We start from the raw sequence: 17,471 nt of genomic DNA, 5'->3' as shown, positions 1-17,471 counted from the left end.
ACATGAGAGCCTGAGGGAAGAGGTTAGCAGGTATACATGAGAGCCTGAGGGAAGAGGGGAACAGGTATACATGAGAGCCTGAGGGAATAGGGGAGCAGGTATACATGAGAGCCTGAGGGAAGAGGGGAACAGGTATACATGAGAGCCTGAGGGAAGAGTGGAGCAGGTATACATGAGAGCCTGAGGGAAGAGGTTAGCAGGTATACATGAGAGCCTGAGGGAAGAGGGGAACAGGTATACATGAGAGCCTGAGGGAAGAGGGGAGCAGGTATACATGAGAGCCTGAGGGAAGAGGGGAGCAGGTATACATGAGAGCCTGAGGGAAGAGGGGAACAGGTATACATGAGAGCCTGAGGGAAGAGGGGAACAGGTATACATGAGAGCCTGAGGGAAGAGGGGAGCAGGTATACATGAGAGCCTGAGGGAAGAGGGGAGAAGGTATACATGAGAGCCTGAGGGAAGAGGTTAGCAGGTATACATGAGAGCCTGAGGGAAGAGCGGAGCAGGTATACATGAGAGCCTGAAGGAAGAGGGGAGCAGGTATACATGAGAGCCTGAGGAAAGAGGGGAGCAGGTATACATGAGAGTCTGAGGAAATAGGGGAGCAGGTATACATGAGAGCCTGAGGGAAGAGGGGAGCAGGTATACACGAGAGCCTGAGGGAAGAGGGGAGCAGGTATACATGAGAGCCTGAGGGAAGAGGGGAGCAGGTATACATGAGAGCCTGAGGAAAGAGGGGAGCAGGAATACATGAGAGCCTGAGGGAAGAGGGGAGCAGGTATACATGAGCCCGAGGGAAGAGGGGAGCAGGTATACATGAGAGCCCGAGGGAAGAGGGGAGCAGGTATACATGAGAGCCTGAGGGAAGAGGGGAGCAGGTATACATGAGAGCCTGAGGGAAGAGGGGAGCAGGTATACATGAGAGCCTGAGGGAAGAGGGGAGCAGGTATACATGAGCCCGAGGGAAGAGGGGAGCAGGTATACATGAGAGCCCGAGGGAAGAGGGGAGCAGGTATACATGAGAGCCTGAGGGAAGAGGGGAGCAGGTATACATGAGAGTCTGAGGGAAGAGGGGAGCAGGTATACATGAGAGCCTGAGGGAAGAGGGGAGCAGGTATACATGAGAGCCCGAGGGAAGAGGGGAGCAGGTATACATGAGAGCCTGAGGGAAGAGGGGAGCAGGTATACATGAGAGCCTGAGGGAAGAGGGGAGCAGGTATACATGAGAGCCTGAGGGAAGAGGGGAGCAGGTATACATGAGAGCCTGAGGAAAAGGGGAGCAGGTATACATGAGAGCCCGAGGGAAGAGGGGAGCAGGTATACATGAGAGCCCGAGGGAAGAGGGGAGCAGGTATACATGAGAGCCCGAGGGAAGAGGGGAGCAGGTATACATGAGAGCCCGAGGGAAGAGGGGAGCAGGTATACATGAGAGCCTGAGGGAAGAGGGGAGCAGGTATACATGAGAGCCCGAGGGAAGAGGGGAGCAGGTATACATGAGAACCTGAGGGAAGAGGGGAGCAGGTATACATGAGAGCCCGAGGGAAGAGGGGAGCAGGTATACATGAGAGCCTGAGGGAAGAGGGGAGCAGGTATACATGAGAGCCTGAGGGAAGAGGGGAGCAGGTATACATGAGAGCCTGAGGGAAGAGGGGAGCAGGTATACATGAGAGCCCGAGGGAAGAGGGGAGCAGGTATACATGAGAGCCTGAGGGAAGAGGGGAGCAGGTATACATGAGAGCCTGAGGGAAGAGGGGAGCAGGTATACATGAGAGCCTGAGGGAAGAGGGGAGCAGGTATACATGAGAGCCTGAAGGAAGAGGGGAGCAGGTATACATGAGAGCCTGAGGAAAGAGGGGAGCAGGTATACATGAGAGCCTGAGGGAAGAGGGGAGCAGGTATACATGAGAGCCTGAGGGAAGAGGGGAGCAGGTATACATGAGAGCCTGAGGGAAGAGGGGAGCAGGTATACATGAGAGCCTGAGGGAAGAGGGGAGCAGGTATACATGAGAACCTGAGGGAAGAGGGGAGCAGGTATACATGAGAGCCTGAGGGAAGAGGGGAGCAGGTATACATGAGAACCTGAGGGAAGAGGGGAGCAGGTATACATGAGAGCCTGAGGAAAGAGGGGAGCAGGTATACATGAGAGCCTGAGGAAAGAGGGGAGCAGGTATACATGAGAGCCTGAGGGAAGAGGGGAGCAGGTATACATGAGAACCTGAGGGAAGAGGGGAGCAGGTATACATGAGAGCCTGAGGGAAGAGGGGAGCAGGTATACATGAGAGCCTGAGGGAAGAGGGGAGCAGGTATACATGAGAGCCTGAGGGAAGAGGGGAACAGGTATACATGAGAACCTGAGGGAAGAGGGGAGCAGGTATACATGAGAGCCTGCGGAAAGAGGGGAGCAGGTATACATGAGAACCTGAGGGAAGAGGGGAGCAGGTATACATGAGAGCCTGAGGAAAGAGGGGAGCAGGTATACATGAGAACCTGAGGGAAGAGGGGAGCAGGAATACATGAGAGCCCGAGGGAAGAGGGAAGCAGCTATACATGAGAGCCTGAGGGAAGAGGGGAGCAGGAATACATGAGAGCCCGAGGGAAGAGGGGAGCAGCTATACATGAGAGCCTGAGGGAAGAGGGGAGCAGGTATACATGAGAACCTGAGGGAAGAGGGGAGCAGGTATACATGAGAGCCTGAGGGAAGAGGGGAGCAGGTATACATGAGAGCCTGAGGGAAGAGGGGAGCAGGTATACATGAGAGCATGAGGGAAGAGGGGAGCAGGTATACATGAGAGCCTGAGGGAAGAGGGTAGCAGGTATACATGAGAGCCTGAGGGAAGAGGGGAGCAGGTATACATGAGAGCCTGAGGGAAGAGGGGAGCAGGTATACATGAGAACCTGAGGGAAGAGGGGAGCAGGTATACATGAGAACCCGAGGAAAGAGGGGAACAGGTATACATGAGAACCTGAGGGAAGAGGGGAGCAGGTATACATGAGAACCTGAGGGAAGAGGGGAGCAGGTATACATGAGAGCCCGAGGGAAGAGGGGAGCAGGTATACATGAGAGCCTGAGGGAAGAGGGGAGCAGCTATACATGAGAGCCTGAGGAAAGAGGGGAGCAGGTATACATGAGAGCCCGAGGGAAGAGGGGAGCAGGTATACATGAGAGCCCGAGGGAAGAGGGGAGCAGGTATACATGAGAGCCCGAGGGAAGAGGGGAGCAGGTATACATGAGAGCCTGAGGGAAGAGGGGAGCAGGTATACATGAGAGCCCGAGGGAAGAGGGGAGCAGGTATACATGAGAGCCTGAGGGAAGAGGGGAGCAGGTATACATGAGAGCCTGAGGGAAGAGGGGAGCAGGTATACATGAGAGCCCGAGGGAAGAGGGGAGCAGGTATACATGAGAGCCTGAGCGAAGAGGGGAGCAGGTATACATGAGAGCCTGAGGGAAGAGGGGAGCAGGTATACATGAGAGCCTGAGGGAAGAGGGGAGCAGGTATACATGAGAGCCTGAAGGAAGAGGGGAGCAGGTATACATGAGAGCCTGAGGAAAGAGGGGAGCAGGTATACATGAGAGCCTGAGGGAAGAGGGGAGCAGGTATACATGAGAGCCTGAGGGAAGAGGGGAGCAGGTATACATGAGAGCCTGAGGGAAGAGGGGAGCAGGTATACATGAGAGCCTGAGGGAAGAGGGGAGCAGGTATACATGAGAACCTGAGGGAAGAGGGGAGCAGGTATACATGAGAGCCTGAGGGAAGAGGGGAGCAGGTATACATGAGAACCTGAGGGAAGAGGGGAGCAGGTATACATGAGAGCCTGAGGAAAGAGGGGAGCAGGTATACATGAGAGCCTGAGGAAAGAGGGGAGCAGGTATACATGAGAGCCTGAGGGAAGAGGGGAGCAGGTATACATGAGAACCTGAGGGAAGAGGGGAGCAGGTATACATGAGAGCCTGAGGGAAGAGGGGAGCAGGTATACATGAGAGCCTGAGGGAAGAGGGGAGCAGGTATACATGAGAGCCTGAGGGAAGAGGGGAGCAGGTATACATGAGAGCCTGAGGGAAGAGGGGAGCAGGTATACATGAGAGCCTGAGGGAAGAGGGGAGCAGGTATACATGAGAACCCGAGGGAAGAGGGGAGCAGGTATACATGAGAGCCTGAGGGAAGAGGGGAGCAGGTATACATGAGAACCCGAGGGAAGAGGGGAGCAGGTATACATGAGAACCCGAGGGAAGAGGGGAGCAGGTATACATGAGAACCTGAGGGAAGAGGGGAGCAGGTATACATGAGAGCCTGAGGGAAGAGGGGAGCAGGTATACATGAGAGCCTGAGGGAAGAGGGGAGCAGGTATACATGAGAGCCTGAGGGAAGAGGGGAGCAGGTATACATGAGAGCCTGAGTGAAGAGGGGAGCAGGTATACATGAGAGCCCGAGGGAAGAGGGGAGCAGGAATACATGAGAGCCTGAGGGAAGAAGGGAGCAGGTATACATGAGAGCCTGAGGGAAGAGGGGAGCAGGTATACATGAGAGCCTGAGGGAAGAGGGGAGCAGGTATACATGAGAGCCTGAGGGAAGAGGGGAACAGGTATACATGAGAGCCTGAGGGAAGAGGGGAACAGGTATACATGAGAGCCCGAGGGAAGAGGGGAGCAGGTATACATAAGAGCCTGAGGGAAGAGGGGAACAGGTATACATGAGAGCCTGAGGGAAGAGGGGAGCAGGTATACATGAGAGCCTGAGGGAAGAGGGGAGCAGGTATACATGAGAGCCTGAGGGAAGAGGGGAACAGGTATACATGAGAGCCTGAGGGAAGAGGGGAACAGGTATACATGAGAGCCTGAGGGAAGAGGGGAGCAGGTATACATGAGAGCCTGAGGGAAGAGGGGAGCAGGTATACATGAGAGCCTGAGGGAAGAGGGGAGCAGGTATACATGAGAGCCCGAGGGAAGAGGGGAGCAGGTATACATGAGAGCCCGAGGGAAGAGGGGAGCAGGTATACATGAGAGCCTGAGGGAAGAGGGGAGCAGGTATACATGAGAGCCCGAGGGAAGAGGGGAGCAGGTATACATGAGAGCCTGAGGGAAGAGGGGAGCAGGTATACATGAGAGCCTGAGGGAAGAGGGGAGCAGGTATACATGAGAGCCCGAGGGAAGAGGGGAGCAGGTATACATGAGAGCCTGAGCGAAGAGGGGAGCAGGTATACATGAGAGCCTGAGGGAAGAGGGGAGCAGGTATACATGAGAGCCTGAGGGAAGAGGGGAGCAGGTATACATGAGAGCCTGAAGGAAGAGGGGAGCAGGTATACATGAGAGCCTGAGGAAAGAGGGGAGCAGGTATACATGAGAGCCTGAGGGAAGAGGGGAGCAGGTATACATGAGAGCCTGAGGGAAGAGGGGAGCAGGTATACATGAGAGCCTGAGGGAAGAGGGGAGCAGGTATACATGAGAGCCTGAGGGAAGAGGGGAGCAGGTATACATGAGAACCTGAGGGAAGAGGGGAGCAGGTATACATGAGAGCCTGAGGGAAGAGGGGAGCAGGTATACATGAGAACCTGAGGGAAGAGGGGAGCAGGTATACATGAGAGCCTGAGGAAAGAGGGGAGCAGGTATACATGAGAGCCTGAGGAAAGAGGGGAGCAGGTATACATGAGAGCCTGAGGGAAGAGGGGAGCAGGTATACATGAGAACCTGAGGGAAGAGGGGAGCAGGTATACATGAGAGCCTGAGGGAAGAGGGGAGCAGGTATACATGAGAGCCTGAGGGAAGAGGGGAGCAGGTATACATGAGAGCCTGAGGGAAGAGGGGAGCAGGTATACATGAGAGCCTGAGGGAAGAGGGGAGCAGGTATACATGAGAGCCTGAGGGAAGAGGGGAGCAGGTATACATGAGAACCCGAGGGAAGAGGGGAGCAGGTATACATGAGAGCCTGAGGGAAGAGGGGAGCAGGTATACATGAGAACCCGAGGGAAGAGGGGAGCAGGTATACATGAGAACCCGAGGGAAGAGGGGAGCAGGTATACATGAGAACCTGAGGGAAGAGGGGAGCAGGTATACATGAGAGCCTGAGGGAAGAGGGGAGCAGGTATACATGAGAGCCTGAGGGAAGAGGGGAGCAGGTATACATGAGAGCCTGAGGGAAGAGGGGAGCAGGTATACATGAGAGCCTGAGTGAAGAGGGGAGCAGGTATACATGAGAGCCCGAGGGAAGAGGGGAGCAGGAATACATGAGAGCCTGAGGGAAGAAGGGAGCAGGTATACATGAGAGCCTGAGGGAAGAGGGGAGCAGGTATACATGAGAGCCTGAGGGAAGAGGGGAGCAGGTATACATGAGAGCCTGAGGGAAGAGGGGAACAGGTATACATGAGAGCCTGAGGGAAGAGGGGAACAGGTATACATGAGAGCCCGAGGGAAGAGGGGAGCAGGTATACATAAGAGCCTGAGGGAAGAGGGGAACAGGTATACATGAGAGCCTGAGGGAAGAGGGGAGCAGGTATACATGAGAGCCTGAGGGAAGAGGGGAGCAGGTATACATGAGAGCCTGAGGGAAGAGGGGAACAGGTATACATGAGAGCCTGAGGGAAGAGGGGAACAGGTATACATGAGAGCCTGAGGGAAGAGGGGAGCAGGTATACATGAGAGCCTGAGGGAAGAGGGGAGCAGGTATACATGAGAGCCTGAGGGAAGAGGGGAGCAGGTATACATGAGAGCCTGAGGGAAGAGGGGAGCAGGTATACATGAGAGCCCGAGGGAAGAGGGGAGCAGGAATACATGAGAGCCTGAGGGAAGAGGGGAGCAGGTATACATGAGAGCCTGAGGGAAGAGGGGAGCAGGTATACATGAGAGCCTGAGGAAAGAGGGGAGCAGGTATACATGAGAGCCTGAGGGAAGAGGGGAGCAGGTATACATGAGAGCCTGAGGGAAGAGGGGAGCAGGTATACATGAGAGCCTGAGGGAAGAGGGGAGCAGGTATACATGAGAGCCTGAGGGAAGAGGGGAGCAGGTATACATGAGAGCCTGAGGGAAGAGGGGAGCAGGTATACATGAGAGCCCGAGGGAAGAGGGGAGCAGGTATACATGAGAGCCTGAGGGAAGAGGGGAGCAGGTATACATGAGAGCCTGAAGGAAGAGGGGAGCAGGTATACATGAGAGCCTGAGGAAAGAGGGGAGCAGGTATACATGAGAGTCTGAGGAAAGAGGGGAGCAGGTATACATGAGAGCCTGAGGGAAGAGGGGAGCAGGTATACATGAGAGTCTGAGGAAAGAGGGGAGCAGGTATACATGAGAGTCTGAGGGAAGAGGGGAACAGGTATACATGAGAACCTGAGGGAAGAGGGGAGCAGGTATACATGAGAGCCTGAGGGAAGAGGGGAGCAGGTATACATGAGAGCCTGAGGGAAGAGGGGAGCAGGTATACATGAGAGCCTGAGGGAAGAGGGGAGCAGGTATACATGAGAGCCTGAGGGAAGAGGGGAGCAGGTATACATGAGAGCCTGAGGAAAAGGGGAGCAGGTATACATGAGAGCCCGAGGGAAGAGGGGAGCAGGTATACATGAGAGCCCGAGGGAAGAGGGGAGCAGGTATACATGAGAGCCCGAGGGAAGAGGGGAGCAGGTATACATGAGAGCCCGAGGGAAGAGGGGAGCAGGTATACATGAGAGCCTGAGGGAAGAGGGGAGCAGGTATACATGAGAGCCCGAGGGAAGAGGGGAGCAGGTATACATGAGAACCTGAGGGAAGAGGGGAGCAGGTATACATGAGAGCCCGAGGGAAGAGGGGAGCAGGTATACATGAGAGCCTGAGGGAAGAGGGGAGCAGGTATACATGAGAGCCTGAGGGAAGAGGGGAGCAGGTATACATGAGAGCCTGAGGGAAGAGGGGAGCAGGTATACATGAGAGCCCGAGGGAAGAGGGGAGCAGGTATACATGAGAGCCTGAGGGAAGAGGGGAGCAGGTATACATGAGAGCCTGAGGGAAGAGGGGAGCAGGTATACATGAGAGCCTGAGGGAAGAGGGGAGCAGGTATACATGAGAGCCTGAAGGAAGAGGGGAGCAGGTATACATGAGAGCCTGAGGAAAGAGGGGAGCAGGTATACATGAGAGCCTGAGGGAAGAGGGGAGCAGGTATACATGAGAGCCTGAGGGAAGAGGGGAGCAGGTATACATGAGAGCCTGAGGGAAGAGGGGAGCAGGTATACATGAGAGCCTGAGGGAAGAGGGGAGCAGGTATACATGAGAACCTGAGGGAAGAGGGGAGCAGGTATACATGAGAGCCTGAGGGAAGAGGGGAGCAGGTATACATGAGAACCTGAGGGAAGAGGGGAGCAGGTATACATGAGAGCCTGAGGAAAGAGGGGAGCAGGTATACATGAGAGCCTGAGGAAAGAGGGGAGCAGGTATACATGAGAGCCTGAGGGAAGAGGGGAGCAGGTATACATGAGAACCTGAGGGAAGAGGGGAGCAGGTATACATGAGAGCCTGAGGGAAGAGGGGAGCAGGTATACATGAGAGCCTGAGGGAAGAGGGGAGCAGGTATACATGAGAGCCTGAGGGAAGAGGGGAACAGGTATACATGAGAACCTGAGGGAAGAGGGGAGCAGGTATACATGAGAGCCTGCGGAAAGAGGGGAGCAGGTATACATGAGAACCTGAGGGAAGAGGGGAGCAGGTATACATGAGAGCCTGAGGAAAGAGGGGAGCAGGTATACATGAGAACCTGAGGGAAGAGGGGAGCAGGAATACATGAGAGCCCGAGGGAAGAGGGAAGCAGCTATACATGAGAGCCTGAGGGAAGAGGGGAGCAGGAATACATGAGAGCCCGAGGGAAGAGGGGAGCAGCTATACATGAGAGCCTGAGGGAAGAGGGGAGCAGGTATACATGAGAACCTGAGGGAAGAGGGGAGCAGGTATACATGAGAGCCTGAGGGAAGAGGGGAGCAGGTATACATGAGAGCCTGAGGGAAGAGGGGAGCAGGTATACATGAGAGCATGAGGGAAGAGGGGAGCAGGTATACATGAGAGCCTGAGGGAAGAGGGTAGCAGGTATACATGAGAGCCTGAGGGAAGAGGGGAGCAGGTATACATGAGAGCCTGAGGGAAGAGGGGAGCAGGTATACATGAGAACCTGAGGGAAGAGGGGAGCAGGTATACATGAGAACCCGAGGAAAGAGGGGAACAGGTATACATGAGAACCTGAGGGAAGAGGGGAGCAGGTATACATGAGAACCTGAGGGAAGAGGGGAGCAGGTATACATGAGAGCCCGAGGGAAGAGGGGAGCAGGTATACATGAGAGCCTGAGGGAAGAGGGGAGCAGCTATACATGAGAGCCTGAGGAAAGAGGGGAGCAGGTATACATGAGAGCCCGAGGGAAGAGGGGAGCAGGTATACATGAGAGCCCGAGGGAAGAGGGGAGCAGGTATACATGAGAGCCCGAGGGAAGAGGGGAGCAGGTATACATGAGAGCCTGAGGGAAGAGGGGAGCAGGTATACATGAGAGCCCGAGGGAAGAGGGGAGCAGGTATACATGAGAGCCTGAGGGAAGAGGGGAGCAGGTATACATGAGAGCCTGAGGGAAGAGGGGAGCAGGTATACATGAGAGCCCGAGGGAAGAGGGGAGCAGGTATACATGAGAGCCTGAGCGAAGAGGGGAGCAGGTATACATGAGAGCCTGAGGGAAGAGGGGAGCAGGTATACATGAGAGCCTGAGGGAAGAGGGGAGCAGGTATACATGAGAGCCTGAAGGAAGAGGGGAGCAGGTATACATGAGAGCCTGAGGAAAGAGGGGAGCAGGTATACATGAGAGCCTGAGGGAAGAGGGGAGCAGGTATACATGAGAGCCTGAGGGAAGAGGGGAGCAGGTATACATGAGAGCCTGAGGGAAGAGGGGAGCAGGTATACATGAGAGCCTGAGGGAAGAGGGGAGCAGGTATACATGAGAACCTGAGGGAAGAGGGGAGCAGGTATACATGAGAGCCTGAGGGAAGAGGGGAGCAGGTATACATGAGAACCTGAGGGAAGAGGGGAGCAGGTATACATGAGAGCCTGAGGAAAGAGGGGAGCAGGTATACATGAGAGCCTGAGGAAAGAGGGGAGCAGGTATACATGAGAGCCTGAGGGAAGAGGGGAGCAGGTATACATGAGAACCTGAGGGAAGAGGGGAGCAGGTATACATGAGAGCCTGAGGGAAGAGGGGAGCAGGTATACATGAGAGCCTGAGGGAAGAGGGGAGCAGGTATACATGAGAGCCTGAGGGAAGAGGGGAGCAGGTATACATGAGAGCCTGAGGGAAGAGGGGAGCAGGTATACATGAGAGCCTGAGGGAAGAGGGGAGCAGGTATACATGAGAACCCGAGGGAAGAGGGGAGCAGGTATACATGAGAGCCTGAGGGAAGAGGGGAGCAGGTATACATGAGAACCCGAGGGAAGAGGGGAGCAGGTATACATGAGAACCCGAGGGAAGAGGGGAGCAGGTATACATGAGAACCTGAGGGAAGAGGGGAGCAGGTATACATGAGAGCCTGAGGGAAGAGGGGAGCAGGTATACATGAGAGCCTGAGGGAAGAGGGGAGCAGGTATACATGAGAGCCTGAGGGAAGAGGGGAGCAGGTATACATGAGAGCCTGAGTGAAGAGGGGAGCAGGTATACATGAGAGCCCGAGGGAAGAGGGGAGCAGGAATACATGAGAGCCTGAGGGAAGAAGGGAGCAGGTATACATGAGAGCCTGAGGGAAGAGGGGAGCAGGTATACATGAGAGCCTGAGGGAAGAGGGGAGCAGGTATACATGAGAGCCTGAGGGAAGAGGGGAACAGGTATACATGAGAGCCTGAGGGAAGAGGGGAACAGGTATACATGAGAGCCCGAGGGAAGAGGGGAGCAGGTATACATAAGAGCCTGAGGGAAGAGGGGAACAGGTATACATGAGAGCCTGAGGGAAGAGGGGAGCAGGTATACATGAGAGCCTGAGGGAAGAGGGGAGCAGGTATACATGAGAGCCTGAGGGAAGAGGGGAACAGGTATACATGAGAGCCTGAGGGAAGAGGGGAACAGGTATACATGAGAGCCTGAGGGAAGAGGGGAGCAGGTATACATGAGAGCCTGAGGGAAGAGGGGAGCAGGTATACATGAGAGCCTGAGGGAAGAGGGGAGCAGGTATACATGAGAGCCTGAGGGAAGAGGGGAGCAGGTATACATGAGAGCCCGAGGGAAGAGGGGAGCAGGAATACATGAGAGCCTGAGGGAAGAGGGGAGCAGGTATACATGAGAGCCTGAGGGAAGAGGGGAGCAGGTATACATGAGAGCCTGAGGAAAGAGGGGAGCAGGTATACATGAGAGCCTGAGGGAAGAGGGGAGCAGGTATACATGAGAGCCTGAGGGAAGAGGGGAGCAGGTATACATGAGAGCCTGAGGGAAGAGGGGAGCAGGTATACATGAGAGCCTGAGGGAAGAGGGGAGCAGGTATACATGAGAGCCTGAGGGAAGAGGGGAGCAGGTATACATGAGAGCCCGAGGGAAGAGGGGAGCAGGTATACATGAGAGCCTGAGGGAAGAGGGGAGCAGGTATACATGAGAGCCTGAAGGAAGAGGGGAGCAGGTATACATGAGAGCCTGAGGAAAGAGGGGAGCAGGTATACATGAGAGTCTGAGGAAAGAGGGGAGCAGGTATACATGAGAGCCTGAGGGAAGAGGGGAGCAGGTATACATGAGAGTCTGAGGAAAGAGGGGAGCAGGTATACATGAGAGTCTGAGGGAAGAGGGGAACAGGTATACATGAGAACCTGAGGGAAGAGGGGAGCAGGTATACATGAGAGCCTGAGGGAAGAGGGGAGCAGGTATACATGAGAACCTGAGGGAAGAGGGGAGCAGGTATACATGAGAGCCTGAGGGAAGAGGGGAGCAGGTATACATGAGAGCCTGAGGGAAGAGGGGAGCAGGTATACATGAGAGCCAGAGGGGAGCAGGTATACATGAGAACCTGAGGGAAGAGGGGAGCAGGTATACATGAGAGCCTGAGGGAAGAGGGGAGCAGGTATACATGAGAGCCTGAGGGAAGAGGGGAGCAGGTATACATGAGAACCTGAGGGAAGAGGGGAGCAGGTATACATGAGAACCCGAGGAAAGAGGGGAACAGGTATACATGAGAACCTGAGGGAAGAGGGGAGCAGGTATACATGAGAACCTGAGGGAAGAGGGGAGCAGGTATACATGAGAACCCGAGGAAAGAGGGGAGCAGGTATACATGAGAACCTGAGGGAAGAGGGGAGCAGGTATACATTAGAGGCTGAGGGAAGAGGGGAGCAGGTATACATGAGAGCCTGAGGGAAGAGGGGAGCAGGTATACATGAGAACCCGAGGAAAGAGGGGAGCAGGTATACATGAGAACCTGAGGGAAGAGGGGAGCAGGTATACATTAGAGCCTGAGGGAAGAGGGGAGCAGGTATACATGAGAGCCTGAGGGAAGAGGGGAGCAGGTATACATGAGAACAGCAGCTGAGAAATGACCCATCAAATACTCGTGGAAGAGAATTATCAAAGTGTCTGCAAAAAGAAAACACCGCACAATCTCTCTTCCCTGATACTTTGCAATATAATATAAAGTGTTAGGGCGCTCAACTCCAGTTCTCAAGACCCTCCAACAGGTCAGGTTTTAAGGATATCCCATCTTCAGCACCGGTGGCTCAATCAGTGGACTGAGCCACTGTTTGAGCCACCGGTGCTGAAGCAAGGACCGATTGAGCAACCTATGCTGACGCAGGGACCAATTGAGCAACCTATGCTGACGCAGGGATATCCTGAAAACCTGACCTGTTGGGGAGTTTTGAGGACTGAAGTTGAGCTCCCCTGGCATACATCATTGTCGGCTCCATATGTAAATATAATCCCGATACATGTGACGGCACACACGCTCTCAGCGTGTCCTGCTTCCCCAGGCAAGCAATGAGATTTAGAGCAGATTGCTGACGCGTTACTGAAATAAAGAAACTCGTGGCAAGTTGGTTTGCGGCAAAAATTGGCTTTACGGTGTTATAATGTCTTGCCGAGCGTGCTGTGCCCCCTGAACTTTTACAAGATGTAATAAATGTAACAGTAACCTGTACAGTTTTCAATCATGTCCCCTAAAAAAAATACAGAAGAAACATACGTAGCACCTTACTTTCCAAGTTAAATATAAAACGTATACAGGACTGTCAAGCTGGGGAGAAAACGGCAGTAATGGCGGTGATGGCACGTTACGTGAAGGTGGGAGAACGTTTCCGAGTCACATTGAGCTTTACCAGGTCACTTAACTCACTTTGTAACACAGGCACCAACAATTAGATTGTGAGTTCTTTGGGACAGACCTTCCCAGTGCCTGCACATTATACTGTGCCAGAGATATATAACAATGAATTCTTGTTATTGAGGACAATGCTTAGCGACAGTAATGCAGGGACCGTATGTCGGCTAAGTTGGAAGAAGTGTGTTTGCACAGTGCTAACATCTTCTGAACATTCATGGAAACAGTGGCTGCTTTAATGCTAAGATTTGGAATGATGAGGCCGTTCAGTAGGAATAAGATGGGGTTCCCGGCTGGCCTGGGGAACTCTACATTACAAACCCTCAGGGGAGGAGAAGAGAAACGGCATCGCTTAAGGGGAATCCTGTAGAACAGGGCTGGCCAACACCAGTTGTCAAGGGCCACCAACAGGCCAGGTATTAAGGATATCCCTGCTTCAGCACAGATGGCTCAATCAGTGGCTCTGTCATTTTGATTGAGCCACCTGTACTCACTCAGGGATATCCTTAAAGCCAGACCTGTTGGTGGCCCTTGGGGACTGGAGTTGGCCACTGCTGCTTTAGAACATAACCAAATGATGTTGTATGTTTGTATTTGACCCCGATGCTGCTGGAGACACAAGAAAGACCAGTCTCGGTACGGGTATGCAGTAGCTTCCAAGAGTGGCCAGGGACTATTCTGAGCCCAGTAGTGTGCCCCTAATGCAATTGGACCAGGGATAGATACAGTATGTCATCGGGAGTTTGGGTAGAAATGTCCACCCATTGTCTAGGAATTGGGTGATGCTGCCTACATGAGAATGAACTGGAAAGGGTTGAGCAAGATACACAGTAGGGAAGCAATGTTTACACTAAGGCCCAAATCCACAACATGGTGCTAAGCACATGAATGGGAGTCAAGTCATGATAACGCTTAGCGCCCTTTTGTAGATCTGGGCTCGAGCCATATTTACTACATGCTACTGGGCCATAAAACAAATAGTGGCCTTACAAGGCACTTTACGGCCCATTCACTTGGTGTATTATGGCTTAGCACCACTTAGTAAAGTTGGGCCTAAGCCACTAGCTGGATGACCGGTATTCTGAACATCGATCCACCTATGCTGAAGATATCCAATTGTACAACAGTATTGTGCAATTTGCAACCCAATGTCAATTACCCACCAGGACGCTCTACTCTTTCTGCTAGGGCAACAGGGCACTTATCAACTAGGTCAGGGGGGGGGCAACTCCAGCCCTGAAGGGCCACCAACAGGTCAGGTTTTCAGGATATCCCTGCTTCAGCATCATTTATGACTGAGTCACTAATTGAGCCACGTGCTGAAGCAGGGATATCCTAAAAACCTGACCGGTTGGGGGCGCTTGAGGACTGGAGTTGTCCACTCCTGTGCTAGGTTATCAGCTAATGGCACCCACAAGGTGTGCAATAACCTAACACCTTACTACATTTAGAAACATAGGTCACAGGATACCCAACTACCAGGTGAACAACCAAGAGACTACTTAATGAAGCCCAGGCACAGTTTTATAGGGAGTGTGCACCCATAACACACCCGCTGGAAATCTAGCTCACCCATAGCTGCTGAGAACCTCTACGCACTGTAATACCTGCTTCCTCTTCTGTCTGCTCTGGCTGCGAATCCTCACCCAGTGAGGTGACATTAACTGTGCCCGCTGCTGGCATTTCTTGGAGAATCTCTTCAGAGGGGCATGGCTGGCACATGGGGGGTGAAAGGTCACTGTGGCTTTCTCTGGTGACATCATCAGCAGTACCTGCTTTGGATTCAGCATCTAAAACATCACGTCATTTAATCTTCATTAGTGCCTGAGATTCCCATCTGCCCCATTTTACACAGCAATCAATTTGCCTTTCCTTATTTCCGCTAATTGGGCTGAAGCGTACATCACCCTTTTACAATATATTGCAGACACATCTGGCAGCGCGAGGGTTTAAAACACCCCCCCCCCCAAAAAAAAGCTAATTTTGTACTAATATAAAAGAGAATGCATATAATGTCTTCTTCCATTAGTACCTAGTACCAGATAGCTTACATACAAGTATATATCCACAATGTCACAATAGATGTTGGCGAGGATGTGGTGATGTTGGTACAATGTTACATATCTGGCGGTCTTGTCCCAAACTTGGTCCCAGAATTTTTGATTTGATCGAAGAGCTGACCCATGAAACTGTTTCCAGACATCCATGTACAGCATTATTTTATAAACACAATCCCAAATCATTTCCAAATAATGACCACCCGTGGTATCGGCCACCAGATGCCCCGTGGCCAAGCTCTGGCAAAAGGAAGAAACGTCCGCCAATTATTTTACAAACATTAAAAGAAGTCTAGAATCCTACAGGACGTCCCACATATGTAACTGTGTACGTCTGTTACGTGGTCTTTTGATAACGTTGTGAAGTTTGGCTCCTCTGGGAATATTCCCTACATGCCGGAATTTGATTATGTGAATATGTAAGTTCATGCTCAAACAGAAATGTACATGAGCTGTAGCATGTCCGCTCACCCTCCCTTTCCTCAGGCCTGTTACCTTTTTTTGTATCCCTCCCCATTCACCTTTCTAATTGATGAAAATGTTCAAAATAAACAGTGAAACGTGAATATGACAGGGGAGGTGGGGGGGGGGGGGTAAGTGCCGTTCAGATTTGTAACCCCTTTCCAGCCGGAGAAGCCAGCAGTGCATCACAAATGTTCTTCCTTACTCATTTTATGTGAAACTAATATCTTTGGCTGTGACACGTGGTGCAAAAGGATGTCACGGGGGAGGTAGCATGATATGAACACGGAGAAGGGATCTGTGTACAGCTGAGAACTTTTAGGTCTAGTAAAGTGTCGAAGAGACGCACTGTGACTAGAACAGTGTTTTTTTTTTTTTTAATTTGATAAGGAACCCTATAATTATATTGTGAAATTCTGAGGAACCCCAACCCTCTCTAATAGCGTGTCTGTGATCAGATGCATTGTAAGGAACCCCAACCTTCTCTAATAGCGCGTCTGGGATCAGGTGCATTGTAAGGACCCCCAACCCTCTCTAATAGCGCGTCTGAGATCAGATGCATTGTAAGGAACCCCAACCCTCTCTAATAATGCGCCTGAGATCAGATGCATTGTAAGGAACCCCAACCCTCTCTAATAGCGCGTCTGAGATCAGATGCATTATAAGGAACCCCAACCCTCTCTAATAGCGTGTCTGAGATCAGATGCATTGTATGGAACCCCATCCCTCTCTAATAGCGTGTCTGAGATCAGATGCATTGTAAGGAACCCCAACCCTCTCTAATAGCGTGTCTGAGATCAGATACATTGTAAATTCTCAGTATTTGGTACTACTGTACTTTCAAATGACCTGAAAATTGTAGGGAACCCTTTAGGGATGCCCGTGGAGTCCAAGGGTTCCTAGGAACCCCTGATGAAAAACACTGTAATAGAAGGAAAAGCAAGAATGTCATCTGAAAGCGTATAATGTCCCGTAACTAAACCTGTGTCAACAAGATACATAGAATAGATACAGTATAATGTGTACTTTAAACATTGAATAGTAGTACTGCTGCATAAAACATGTCGGTGCGGACGATGCCAGCATTAAATCACAGATAACTGAAGAGGGTACACAGAAGGGCAGATTTGTATGGCCTGTCACAGACCAGCAATGTCGGAGCTTATAGAATATAGCACTAAGGGTCATATATAAATTATAAAGTACCATTCATTTTAGTGGGTTGCATGTGGGGTTAATGGATTAATTGTTTAATGAATCTGGCCTATTTACCAATCTTCCTGTACAAAACACAACCCCCCCCCAAAAAAAATAACAACTGCCCAAGATGTATTAAATGTATTTGCATCTCACATTCTACCAGCAGAGGGCAGCATATACCAAGCAAAGACAGAATAAATGGAGAATCTATTTCTTCATTTATAAAACTGCCCTCACTCCCCACGCTGAGGGTTCTGGGTAAACTCCTTCTGGTGGATTAGCTGCTAGCAGGAGAAATATGTCAGCTATAGAGATGCTACTAAATGAATCCTTCTAATGGTAGCGAGTACTGACAGTGTAATGTATCAATAAAATGTGATTGTGCATCCTCGAGTATTGTACTGCTAGCACGTGGGGCATAGTGGGGCTCACTATTAATTTGTAGCTGTAATAGCTCCCAAGGCCTCAGTTCCACATTAGCGGTT

General features: G+C 52.1%; 1 protein-coding gene across 3 annotated transcripts in view; it reads right to left on the bottom strand.

Annotated features, from left to right (window-relative positions):
• The window catches only part of PHACTR3 (phosphatase and actin regulator 3), an 83,875-nt gene that overhangs the window by 50,168 nt on the left and 16,236 nt on the right, over positions 1 to 17,471 (bottom strand). For 2 of the 3 annotated variants that reach the window (XM_075571349.1, XM_075571347.1), the window contains one exon: positions 14,875 to 15,057. The exons of the other annotated variant lie outside the window; for it this stretch is intronic. In XM_075571349.1, coding sequence (XP_075427464.1) covers positions 14,875 to 15,057 — 183 coding nt within the window. The remainder of the gene's footprint in view (positions 1 to 14,874; positions 15,058 to 17,471) is intronic. 3 annotated transcript variants of the gene reach the window in all.

This window comes from Ascaphus truei, chromosome 15 (assembly GCF_040206685.1).
Source record: "Ascaphus truei isolate aAscTru1 chromosome 15, aAscTru1.hap1, whole genome shotgun sequence".
In the NCBI taxonomy this organism is placed as follows: domain Eukaryota; kingdom Metazoa; phylum Chordata; class Amphibia; order Anura; family Ascaphidae; genus Ascaphus; species Ascaphus truei.
This window is presented reverse-complemented; position numbering and strand designations above follow the sequence as displayed.